We start from the raw sequence: 12,500 nt of genomic DNA on the forward strand, positions 1-12,500 counted from the left end.
GCAGTCGTGTTGGTGGTGTGTGTGGTGGGAGGAGTGGAGGTAAATGGAGGCGTGTTCAGGACAATGAGGAGGTCAGAGCGCTGAAGAATCTGGTCGAGAAAAAAACACTAATATATCAGACACACCAGCGGCTGGTTTTACCCCGTTAAAATATAGGGGTCGCTCCCATGCTGGCTATGATTGACAGCTGCTCTGAGTCCCTCCCATGCTGGCTATGATTGACAGCTGCTCTTAGTCCCTCCCATGCTGGCTATGATTGACAGCTGCTCTGAGTCCCTCCCATGCTGGCTATGATTGACAGCTGGTCACACTCTGCAGCATTTCCATACTCATATGTCTCATTTTCCTATCAGATAATTGACCCTCCACTCCCCATCCCAGACCAGGACACACACACACATGCACACGCACACACACACACACACACACACACACACACACACACACACACACACACTCACGCTCTGATCTAGGATCAGTTCTGCCTCTCGTCATCCTGACTCTGAGACCAGACCAGGGGAGGCTGGGGGAGGTAGAACACCAGGGGAGGCTGGGGGAGGTAGAACACCAGGGGAGGCTGGGGGAGATAGAACACCAGGGGAGGCTGGGGGAGGGAGAACACCTGGGGAGGCTGGTAGAGGTGCACATTGATACCGTTCCTCGTTCCGTTCCGTGCATTACAATGAGCCCGTCCTCCGATTTCTACCTCCACCAGCCTCTAAGCTCCCCCAGCCTCCCCTGGACAGAACATACCTGAGGCTGACTGTAGACCAGTGTCTGGAGGGGAACCCCCCCGATTCCATATTTAAAGTGTGTGGGGAGATTAGAGCCTCATCCCATTTGCATGAGTGATTGGTGCCATTTGGTGGGTCCACACACACACACACACACACACACACACACACCCCAGGTGGCCACATGCCCCTGGGGGGCAGGAGGAAGGGGGGGGGGGGGGCAGGAAGAGAGAGCTGCCACCTTATCTGTGCGTGGGCCAGAGACACCCAGCCATCACGGAACAAAACGGATAGTTTTCCGGAAACACCAAGAACATTCTGATCAAATGTGATTCCGGAAACAATGTATGTACTTCTTAGACAGAAGGAGGGAACGATGAGGAAGGGAAGGACTAGTTATAGTAGATTACTAGTTACAATAGATTACTAGTTACAATAGATTACTAGTTACAGTAGATTACTAGTTACAGTAGAACACTAGTTACAGTAGATTACTAGTTATAGTAGATTACTAGTTATAGTAGATTACTAGTTATAGTAGATTACTAGTTACAATTGATTACTAGTTACAATAGATTACTAGTTACAATAGATTACTAGTTACAATAGAACACTAGTTACAGTAGATTACTAGTTGTAGTAGATTACTAGTTACAATAGATTACTAGTTATCGTAGTTTACTAGTTATAGTAGATTACTAGTTACAGTAGATTACTAGTTACAGTAGATTACTAGTTATAGTAGATTACTAGTTACAGTAGAACACTAGTTATAGTAGATTACTAGTTACAGTAGATTACTAGTTACAGTAGATTACTAGTTACAGTAGAACACTAGTTACAGTAGTTTACTAGTTACAGTAGATTACTAGTTACAGTAGATTACTAGTTATAGTAGATTACTAGTTACAGTAGATTACTAGTTATAGTAGTTTACTAGTTACAGTAGATTACTAGTTACAGTAGAACACTAGTTACAGTAGATTACTAGTTACAGTAGATTACTAGTTATAGTAGATTACTAGTTACAGTAGATTACTAGTTACAGTAGATTACTAGTTACAGTAGATTACTAGTTACAGTAGATTACTAGTTACAGTAGAGCTGCACATGGCCTGTAGTTCTAATAAGACATTGGCCAATCACACTGGGGCTTCTGTCTTTGATGGAATGATGATAAAACAACCAATCAGCCAAAAGGTTATTCATACTAATAACCACCGTGGTGAATCAGCCAAAAGGTTATTCATACTAATAACCACCATGGTGAATCAGCCAAAAGGTTATTCATACTAATAACCACCGTGGTGAATCAGCCAAAAGGTTATTCATACAAATAACCACCATGGTGAATCAGCCAAAAGGTTATTCATACTAATAACCACCGTGGTGAATCAGGCAGGCCCAGAGCTGCATGACAATCTTATCTTAACATGACTAAACCCAGTGGTGAATAAAGAGTTAGAACGGAATTCCTGGAACCGGTTCCTGACGTCACCCTAACCCCCCCCCGCCTACTGAGCCCACCAATCAGAAGGTCATGTCACGCCTACTGAGCTCACCAATCAGAAGGTCATGTCACGGTCAAACCTTGTGGTCTGAGTTGTCGGGAAACCTAAGCCCACTCCCAATAGAATATATCTGTGGATCAGGGGAGGCTAGTGAAGGTAGAAATCGGAGGACGCGCTCATTGTAATGGATGGGATGGAATGAGGAATGGTATCAAACACTTGTGTTCTACCTCCACCAGCCTCCTGGTGTGTGTAGGGAGTAGGAAGGTGCAACGTTGTGGAGAGGTTGTGGAGTTTATGGAGGCTGTGTGGAGGTTGTGGAGGTTGTGTAGAGGCTGTGTGGAGGTTGTAGAGGCTGTGGAGGTTGTCGAGGCTGTGTGGAGGTTGTACAGACTGTGTGAAGGTTGTAGAGGCTGTGCGGAGGTTGTGGAGGTTGTAGAGGCTGTGTGGAGGTTGTAGAGGCTGTGTGGAGGTTGTTCCCTTGTTGCAACTGGATAAACCTAATGATTGATTCTGTCTGCTGTTCATTCTGTCTGCTGTTCATCCTGTCTGCTGTTCATCCTGTCTGCTGTTCATCCTGTCTGCTGTTCATTCTGTCTGCTGTTCATCCTGTCTGCTGTTCATTCTGTCTGCTGTTCATTCTGTCTGCTGTTCACCCTGTCTGCTGTTCACCCTGTCTGCTGTTCATTCCTGCACCTGGGATTCCACAGTGACACCTCTGATCCTGTGGATGTGTGAGAAGGTGAGAGGTTCTCAGGTCAGGGCTGACCAGGCCCAGGGGACCAGGGGACCAGAGGCCAGACAAAGGTCAGGGTTGACCCGGACCAGGGGACCAGAGGACCAGAGGACCAGGGGACCAGGGGACCAGAGGACCAGGTCACCAGGGGACCAGGTCACCAGGGGACCAGAGGACCAGGGGACCAGAGGACCAGGGGACCAGGTCACCAGGGGACCAGAGGACCAGGGGACCAGGGGACCAGGGGACCAGGGGACCAGAGGACCAGAGGACCAGGTCACCAGGGGACCAGAGGACCAGGGGACCAGGGGACCAGGTCACCAGGGGACCAGAGGACCAGAGGACCAGAGGACCAGGGGACCAGGGGACCAGGGGACCAGGGGACCAGAGGACCAGGTCACCAGGGGACCAGGGGACCAGAGGACCAGAGGACCAGAGGACCAGAGGCCAGACTAAGGCATCATCTACGTTTAGCATCATCTCAACTGCCAACCCAGAAACCCCTGACGTAACCTGATCTTTTGGTGATAATTCTTGCTAATTGTTGTTGCTTATGCTAATATTTGCTAATGCCTTCCCCTGACAACTTACCCCAACCGTAACCAGTCAAAGTTAATGCCTAACCTTAACCAGTCAAAGTTAATGCCTAACCTTAACCAGTCAAAGTTAATGCCTAACACTGCCTAACCGCCACACAAGTCGTAATTCATAACTGTTACGTGTCTTATGTCAAAACAGGTGGTTAAACCCCATAGCTAGATAATACGACCCCCCCAGACCGTATGTCCTGGTCTGCAGAAACGATCCCCCAGAACATAACCATTTGGAGGCGATGTTGCAAATGTATGGTTTAACAAGGTGGATGTTTCCAGTTTTGAGGTGTTCCTTCATGACTCAGCTACTGTATATTTACTCCACAGGTGTGACAAATAGTTTAATAGCAATGTTCACCAAGCTGGGCTGGATGCTCCAGAACTCTGCTGTCGTCTGTAAAGAGAGGAGAGGAGGGGAGGAAGGGGGGAGGAGAGGAGAGGAGACGAGAGGAGTGGAGTGGAGGAAGGGGGGAGGAGAGGAGAGGAGAGGAGAGGAGAGGAGAGGAGAGGAGAGGAGAGGAGAGGAGGGGAGGAAGGGGGGAAGAGAGGAGAGGAGAGGAGAGGAGTGGAGTGGAGTGTAGGGCCAACTCATTTTCTCCACCCCCCCCTCCTCCCCTCCTCCCCTCCTCCTCCCACTCCCTCTGATCACTGTTTCCGTGGCTCCCTGGCCTTCCCCTGCTAACTCCTATCAGCCTGTATGCAAAACACACAATCTAGAACCATCTCCCTCCTTTTCCTCATGCCTCACCCCTCGCTCTCTCTCTCCATCTCTCTTTCCTTCCATCCATTCCTCCCCCCTCCCTCCCCCCTCCATATCTCATCTCTGAACACAGAAACACATCAGTCAGACTCTGACTGCCAGACTAAATGTCTATGACATTGGGTTTTAATGGTACGTGTAAGACATAACATGCTACAGGTGAAAAGACACCTCTGTCTGTCATTTTCCTTTCCTTGTGTGTGTGTGTGTGTGTGTGTGTGTGTGCGTGCACGCTGTGTGTGTGTGTGTGTGTGTGTGTGTGTGTGTGTGTGCGTGCGTGCGCGCTGTGTGTGTGTGTGTGTGTGTGTGTGTGTGTATGTGTGTGGTGGGGAGTACTGTATGGAGCAGAGATATTCCTGGAATGTTCAGTTCAGAAACATTGGCGTTGTGTAAGAGTGTAGCCAGCAGACAGGGGGCGGCTCTTCCCCTGTGACATCACGGGAGGGGGGCGGGCCAGGGCTATAAGAGGGATGCAGCTGACTTACCTGCAGACTTACCATACCTCAGCTAGGACTGACACACTGAAGGACTAACACACCTACAGCCTACAGTCTACAGCCTACAGCCTACAACCAAGACCATACAGCCTACAGCCTATCGCCTACAGCCTACAACAGAGGCCCCAGCCTACAGCCTACCGCCTACAACAGAGGCCCCAGCCTACCGCCTACAACCTACAGCCTACAACAGAGGCCCCAGCCTACCGCCTACAACCTACAGCCTACAGCCTACAACAGAGGCCCCAGCCTACCGCCTACAACAGTGATGGCAGCATCTCTCAACATCCTGGTCCTTCTCTTCTCTCTGTGTGTGTCCGTGCAGCAAGGTGAGTCTACTGGTCTACTGGTCTACTGGTGTACTGGTGTACTGGTCTACTGGTGTACTGGTGTACTGGTCTACTGGTGTACTGGTCTACTGGTGTACTGGTCTACTGGTGTACTGGTGTACTGGTCTACTGGTCTACTGGTCTACTGATCTACTCCCTGCTGCTCTGTATCACTGTACTGGCTATGCTGGACCCAGAATGGAATACAAAATCAATAGAACAGGTAGAATAGAACTGTAGAATGTCTTGAATCATAGAATCTGTAGTCTGTCACTCTGAGCCAGTCTTGGATGGAACATATACTTCCATCACAAAGACCGTTTGTTTTGAAAGAATACTTTATGGTGCAGTAAGCCTTGTGTCAGATTGTGTATCCTGCTGTTCAATGCTGCTACTGGAATAGGTCACTTATCCCTCAGGACCTCAGCAGAGTTATGGGTTAGAGTTAGGGTTAAGGTTAGGGTTAGGGTTAGGGTTAGGGTTTAAAGTTAGGGTTAAGGTTAGGGTTAAGGTTAGGGGTTAGGGTTATTGTTAGGGTTAAGGTTAGGGTTAGGGTTATTGTTAGGGTTAAGGTTAGGGTTATTGTTAAGGTTAGGGGTTAGGGTTATTGTTAGGGTTAGGGTTAAGGTTAGGGTTATTGTTAAGGTTAGGGGTTAGGGTTATTGTTAGGGTTAGGGTTAAGGTTAGGGTTATTGTTAAGGTTAGGGTTATTGTTAGGGTTAGGGTTATGGTTAGGGTTATTGTTAAGGTTAGGGTTTAGGGTTAAGGTTATGGTTAGGGTTATTGTTAAGGTTAGGGTTTAGGGTTAGGGTTAGGGTTATGGTTAGGGTTATTGTTAAGGTTAGGGTTAAGGTTAGGGTTAGGGTTAGGGTTATTGTTAAGGTTAGGGTTTAGGGTTATTGTTAAGGTTAGGGTTTAAAGTTAGGGTTAAGGTTAGGGTTAGGGTTATTGTTAAGGTTAGGGTTAAGGTTATTGTTAAGGTTAGGGTTAGGGTTAAGGATAGGGTTAGGGTTATTGTTAAGGTTAGGGTTAGGGTTAAGGTTATTGTTAGGGTTAGGGTTAGGGTTTAGGGTTAGGGTTATTGTTAGGGTTTAAGGTTAGGGTTTAGGGTTAGGGTTTAGGGTTGCATTCAACAATAATGCATCTTAACGTGATATAAAACACTGATAGTTACAGTGCAGTCATTTGATTATATGTTGTTTTCTGGACTAGAGCAACGTAAACACACACTCACACACTCACACACACACACACACTCTCACACACACACACACACACACACACACACTCTCACACACACACACACACACACACACACACACACTCTCTCTCTCTCTCTCTCTCTCTCTCTGTACCAAGCTAGCAGTGACAGCATATCCTTAGTGTTCGGCCCACACACACGTTTCAGCCCTGGTCCATCTGTCACCCTCTGCTACGTTACAATAATACTGATGATGATGATGATGAGGGTCTGGTATTGATGTGTTTGCAGGGGAGGCTGGTGGAGGTAGAAATCGGAGGACGGGCTCATTGTAATGTCAATTCCTCATTCCATTCCATGCATAACAATGAGCCCATCCTCCGATTTCTACCTCCACCAGCCCCCCCTGTGTGTGTTTGTCTGCTGTAGTGGTCCTGCCATGCAGCAGGAACACAGTACACACACAGTACACACACACACACACACACACACACACACACACAGGGAGATGTTCTCTAGCCCTAACCCAAACCCTAACCCTAACCCTAACCCTAACCCTAACCCAGTAGTGCTCTGGTCTGTACAAAGACCTTGTTCTGCCCTAAGATGAGTCCTGGTCAGGAGTCAGTCAGTTCTCTGCTGCTGTAGAGGGCTGTTCTCTGCTGTAGAGGGTTGTTCTCTGCTGTAGAGGGCTGTTCTCTGCTGTAGAGGGCTGTTCTCTGCTGTAGAGGGTTGTTCTCTGCTGTAGAGGGCTGTTCTCTGCTGTAGAGGGCTGTTCTCTGCTGCTGTAGAGGGCTGTTCTCTGCTGTAGAGGGCTGTTCTCTGCTGCTGTAGAGGGCTGTTCTCTGCTGCTGTAGAGGGCTGTTCTCTGCTGCTGTAGAGGGCTGTTCTCTGCTGCTGTAAAGGGCTGTTCTCTGCTGCAGAGGGCTGTTCTCTGCTGCTGTAGAGGGGTTGTAGGACATGTTACATCACATCAGGAGTGTTTTCTAACCCCCCCCCCTCTCTCTCTCTGTCTCCTGTAGGTTTGGGTCTTCCTCTGACGGAGAGCCCTGGGCCCAGCCCTGCGCCCCCCCCTGGGCACAGCCCTGCGGCCCCCCCTCAGCGGGTCAGGGTTCGCCGCTGCGCCTGCAACAACCAGCTGGACTCTGAGTGTCACTACTTCTGCCACCTGGACATCATCTGGATCAATACGCCTAGGTAGACACACGCACGCACACACACACACACACACAGGTTTTATAAGTAAGGCTAGTTTTATAAGTAAGTCTAGTTTTGTAAGTAAGGCTAGTTTTATAAGTAAGTCTAGTTTTATAAGTAAGGCTAGTTTTATAAGGCTAGTTTTGGAGCTGTTTGTTGTTTGTATTATCCTATAGCTATTCATGCAGTGGTCTCGATGTCTTCTCTATGCCAAGGAACAAAGTACCAACATGAAACTCACCTTCTTCCTCTCCCTCTCTCCCCCCCTCCCCCTCCCTCCCCCCCTCTCTCCACAGTAAGACAACCGTCTACGGTCTGGGTAGTCCTCTGTCTCGCCGTCGCAGGTCCACCGGCCGCTGTGCGTGTGCCGACCCAAACGACCGCAGCTGCACCGGCTTCTGCCATCACAGGTGAGCTGGGGTCAGACAGGGGTCAGACAGGGGTCAAATCAGCCAACAGGCCACCACAGACAGAAACTGTCCAGACGCTGTATTGCTTCATTCCAGCCCTACTGCCTGGTACTTGGTAAGAAATGAGTCAGCTAGTGATTGGTACTTTCTGGAGTTTGTTTAATTAGGTTGCTACCATGTGCTGAGGTCTGTAATAGACACCATGTAGTACAGAGACTAGACCACAGCCTCTCTCACACTAATGAAGGGATGTCCTGATGGTCGTCAGACAGGCGTGAGACAGAGGGAGGCCCCTTCACAACCTCTCTATGGTGATGTGGGCGTGGTCTGGTTACGAGTGGGCGTGGTCTGGTTGAGCATGGGGCGTGGTCTGGTTGTGAGTGGGCGTGGTCTGGCTGAGAGCACAGTCGCTTCTCTGGAAGGCTATTATTAGCCTGGCAAAGTGTTTGTGTGTGTATGACTCAGGTGTGCCCGCTCAGTGAAGGATCACACACACACACACACACACACACACACACACACACACACACACACAGTGCAGTATGTTGCAAAACACCCCAGGGGAGTACAGTAATCTCGCTCTGGTTTCTACTGTCCCTGCGGCCTGTTCTGATTGGCTGCCGGGACTGCAGGGTGCAAGTTTCTGGGAGCCCCGAGGCGTTGAAACGCTGAGTCAGGGATTAGTGGTTCATACCTGGGTACACCTGGGTACACCTGGATACACCTGGGGAGATTGCTCCTCAATAGAATAGAAACACACACAGATACCTGGGTACACCTGGATACACCTGGGGAGATTGCTCCTCAATAGAATAGAAACACACACAGATACCTGGGTACACCTGGATACACCTGGGGAGATTGCTCCTCAATAGAATACAAACACACACAGATACCTGGGTACACCTGGATACACCTGGGGAGATTGCTCCTCAATAGAATAGAAACACACACACACACACACAGTTCCTCGGACAGGGGCAACCAGTTCCACACCAGAGGCTGGTGGAGGTAGAAAGCGGAGGACATTGTAATGCATCAAAGGGAATGAGGAATGGTATCAAACAGGTGTGATCTACCTCCACCAGCCTCCACTGATGGCCACAGAGTATTTATTCAGCATTAGCACCACATGCAAAGTTTGCAAATGTTGTAAAAAGAAAGCTATGACATGAAACATGAAACTGTCATCATTTTAGACCGTCATTACATTACATTTTAGATTTTTATCCACAGTGACTTAAGTACATTTGTCTAAAGTAAGTGAATAAGTTAAACCTACGATAAAAACAAGTGCCATCGACAGTCACAGTGGTGGAGGAATTGGTTAATGTCGGGTGGGAGGGAGAGGTCTGAGGAGGAGAGGAGAGGAGAGGAGAGGAGAGGAGAGGAGAGGAGAGGAGAGGAGAGGGGGATGGATAGAGGGTGTAGGGTGTTAGGGGGAGGAGAGGTCTGAGGAGGAGAGGAGAGGAGAGGTCTGAGGAGGAGAGGAGAGGAGAGGGGGATGGATAGAGGGTGTAGGGTGTTAGGGAGAGGTCTGAGGAGGAGGAGGAGAGGAGAGGGGGATGGATAGAGGGTGTAGGGTGTTAGGGAGAGGTCTGAGGAGGAGGAGGAGAGGAGAGGGGGATGGATAGAGGGTGTAGGGTGTTAGGGAGAGGTCTGAGGAGGAGGAGGAGAGGAGAGGGGGATGGATAGAGGGTGTAGGGTGTTAGGGAGAGGTCTGAGGAGAAGGGGACGGGTGTTTAGTCTTACATGTTTTCAACCCTAGCAATGTCACATTCCTCTTCAGAACCTGTGTTGGCGTAGCACACTAATGCGCTTGCCACGTAGTCGCAGGGTTCCTGGTTCGACTCCGACCTATCTTGCATGTCATCCCTCCTCTCTCTCTCTCCCATCCTTCCTGTCAATCTCTACTGTCTCTATCCCAATAAAGCAGAAATGCCCTAAAGAGACCTCAGATATGTTGATATGATGGTTTTATGTCCCTTTAATGACGTCAGTAAAGCGTTTAGTGGATAGCACCGTAAAGATAGCGCCATTCTCAGATTGCCCGTGAGGGTGGAAACTAAGACAAGGAGTGTTGGCACACCTGCTGTGTTTGACTGCAGGTAGGGTAGCTGGTGTGAGCTGGCACGGGACCTTGTCAGGAACATCTCTCTTTTATTACGCCAGTGTAAAGTCTGAGGTCAGGATAAACAGATCACATAGAGGATAAACAGCTGTGTCATGATGCTTGGATTATTATGTTGCTTTTGTAATGAAGGCTCTTGTATCGTTGTCTTGTGCTGTCCCAATGTTCTAATCCTGTCTCTCCTCCCCTCCCCTCCCCCTCCCTCTCTCCTCTCCTCCCCTCCCCTCTCCTCCCCTCTCCTCTCCCCCCCTCTCCTCCCCTCCCCTCTCCTCTCCTCTCCCCTCTCCTCTCCCCCCCTCTCCTCCCCTCCCCTCCCCTCTCCTCTCCTCTCCCCTCTCCTCTCCTCTCCTCCCCTCCCCTCCCCTCCCCTCTCCCCCCCTCTCCTCCCCTCTCCTCTCCTCTCTCCTCTCCCCCCCTCTCCTCCCCTCCCCTCCCCTCTCCTCTCCCCCCCTCTCCTCTCCTCCCCTCCCCTCTCCTCTCCTCTCCCCTCTCCTCTCCTCCCCTCCCCTCTCCTCTCCTCTCCCCCCCTCTCCTCTCCTCCCCTCCCCTCCCCTCCCCTCCCCTCCCCTCTCCTCTCCTCTCTGCAGGGTAGAGAACCATTCTCCCCATAGTGTTGTGAACACAGCTCGCTCCCACCTGCTGGCTCTCCTCAGGTAAACACTGCTGCCCAGGCCCTGTCTTCTGCTGTTAGCTCATCATACATGTTAGACGTTACTGTGCAACTATCATTTGACCGTGAGATGTTTTGGTGAAGACCTGGTGATATCTCTACTGTAAAACAAAGCCCTGTCAATCCCGTCTGTCCTAAAGTGTGAAGCTGGTCTTCACTCAAAAAAGTTTTAAAGGTTTCTTCTAGTGTTTAATCAGGGGTGGAGGATGGATGGAGGAGGGATGGAGGGATGGAGGAGGGGTTGAGGAGGGACCTAACCCTTATCAGTGTCAGGTTATTACATGAACGTTCATGACCTGTCTCTCCTTTCTCCTGCAGAGCGGTGGTCAGGGTGTCTGAGAGGGTCCAGAACCAGGACCAGAACCAGGACCAGAACCAGGACAAGAACCAGAACCAGGCCCAGAACCAGCTGCAGGCCCAGAACCAGGCCCAGCTGCAGGCCCAGGCCCAGGCCCAGGGCCCGTCCTCTGAGGTCCAGGGCTAGTGGGGTGGCGACGCTGCATTAGAGGCAGGGAGGAGCAGAGAGCACCTGAACAAATAACACTCCTCCACCAGGGGGAGCCGAACAAAGGGCTGCTGAGACACGCTGCTGTCACGTCCTGGAACATGAGGTCACATCCAGGCAGATGACCTGTTGAGGAAGATAATGTGATCTGCAGGAAGACCAGAGCCCCGTAGAACTGTCTGTCTCTACGTCTGTCTGTCTGTCTGTCTGTCTTTACCCAGAGACAGGGGCTTGCAGGCGGGGAACATAACAGACGCCTGAAGACAGAGCATGGAAGCCAGATGTTCACCTGTGAGGGACAGACCTGGTGTTAACATACAGGCTAGCTGTGTGTGGAGTTAGCAGCAGGTGAGGGTGAGGAGTGGCAGGTGGGGGGGTCCATACTACTGGGTGACTGTGTGGGCAGGTAGACAGGTGGATAGGTACACAGGTGTACAGGTACACAGGTAGACAGGTGGACAGGTACACAGGTAGACAGGTAGACAGGTGGACAGGTAGACAGGTGGACAAGTGGACAGGTAGACAGATGGACAGATGGACAGATAGACAGGTAGACAGGTAGACAGGTAGACAGGTAGAGTAAGCAGGTAATGAATGAGTGCAGGAGGAGGAGTCTGTGGAGGAGGAGTCTGTGGAGGAGTCTGTGGAGGAGGAGTCTGTGGAGGTGTCTGTGGAGGAGTCTGAGGAGGAGGAGTCTGTGGAGGAGTCTGAGGAGGAGTCTGTGATCAGACAGATGGGCACTGGGAGCCCATCGCTGATATGATAGAGAGAACGTAACAGAGGTGAAATGAGAGAACGTAACAGAGGTGAAATGAGAGAATGTAACGGGGGGAGGTTGACCGTCAGTCCACTGACAGATAGTGAGAGTGATAGTGTGACGTAATGACCTCGGCCTTAGGTTGGTCCTCGTCCCTGATGTTGTTCATCTGCTCTCCCCTTCACAGCGACGCCATGGAGACAGACCTGGCTAACGCACTTTCATTCACCAGGTGGAGATGAGTTATAGTGATACAGCACTTTACTATGGGGGGGGGGGGGGGGGGTACAGTATATATACTATATAATACTACTATAATACTATATAATATAATACAATATAACAATAGACAATGTAACATTGTAATATATATCACCGACTATTTATTCAACTCTTGTTAGTAGACCACTTCTGTATTGAGTGAGTTTGTGTGAAGCAGTGTGGAATAAAATGATTTAATTATAGCCTC

The 12,500-nt window shown here is 50.0% G+C and overlaps 1 protein-coding gene across 1 annotated transcript; it reads left to right on the plus strand.

The window, feature by feature from the left end:
• The first annotated feature begins 4,793 nt into the window (after window positions 1-4,793).
• On the plus strand, window positions 4,794-12,286 carry LOC310810346 (uncharacterized protein). Its single transcript, XM_083678061.1, has 5 exons — window positions 4,794-5,160; window positions 7,384-7,558; window positions 7,855-7,968; window positions 10,687-10,752; window positions 11,088-12,286. The coding sequence occupies exons 1-5, from the start codon at window positions 5,100-5,102 to the stop codon at window positions 11,251-11,253; spliced, it is 582 nt and encodes a 193-aa protein (XP_083534187.1). The 5' UTR covers window positions 4,794-5,099; the 3' UTR covers window positions 11,254-12,286.
• Window positions 12,287-12,500: the final 214 nt, after the last annotated feature.

This window comes from Argentina silus (assembly GCF_951799395.1).
Source record: "Argentina silus genome assembly, chromosome: 10".
Taxonomy (NCBI): Eukaryota; Metazoa; Chordata; class Actinopteri; order Argentiniformes; family Argentinidae; genus Argentina; species Argentina silus.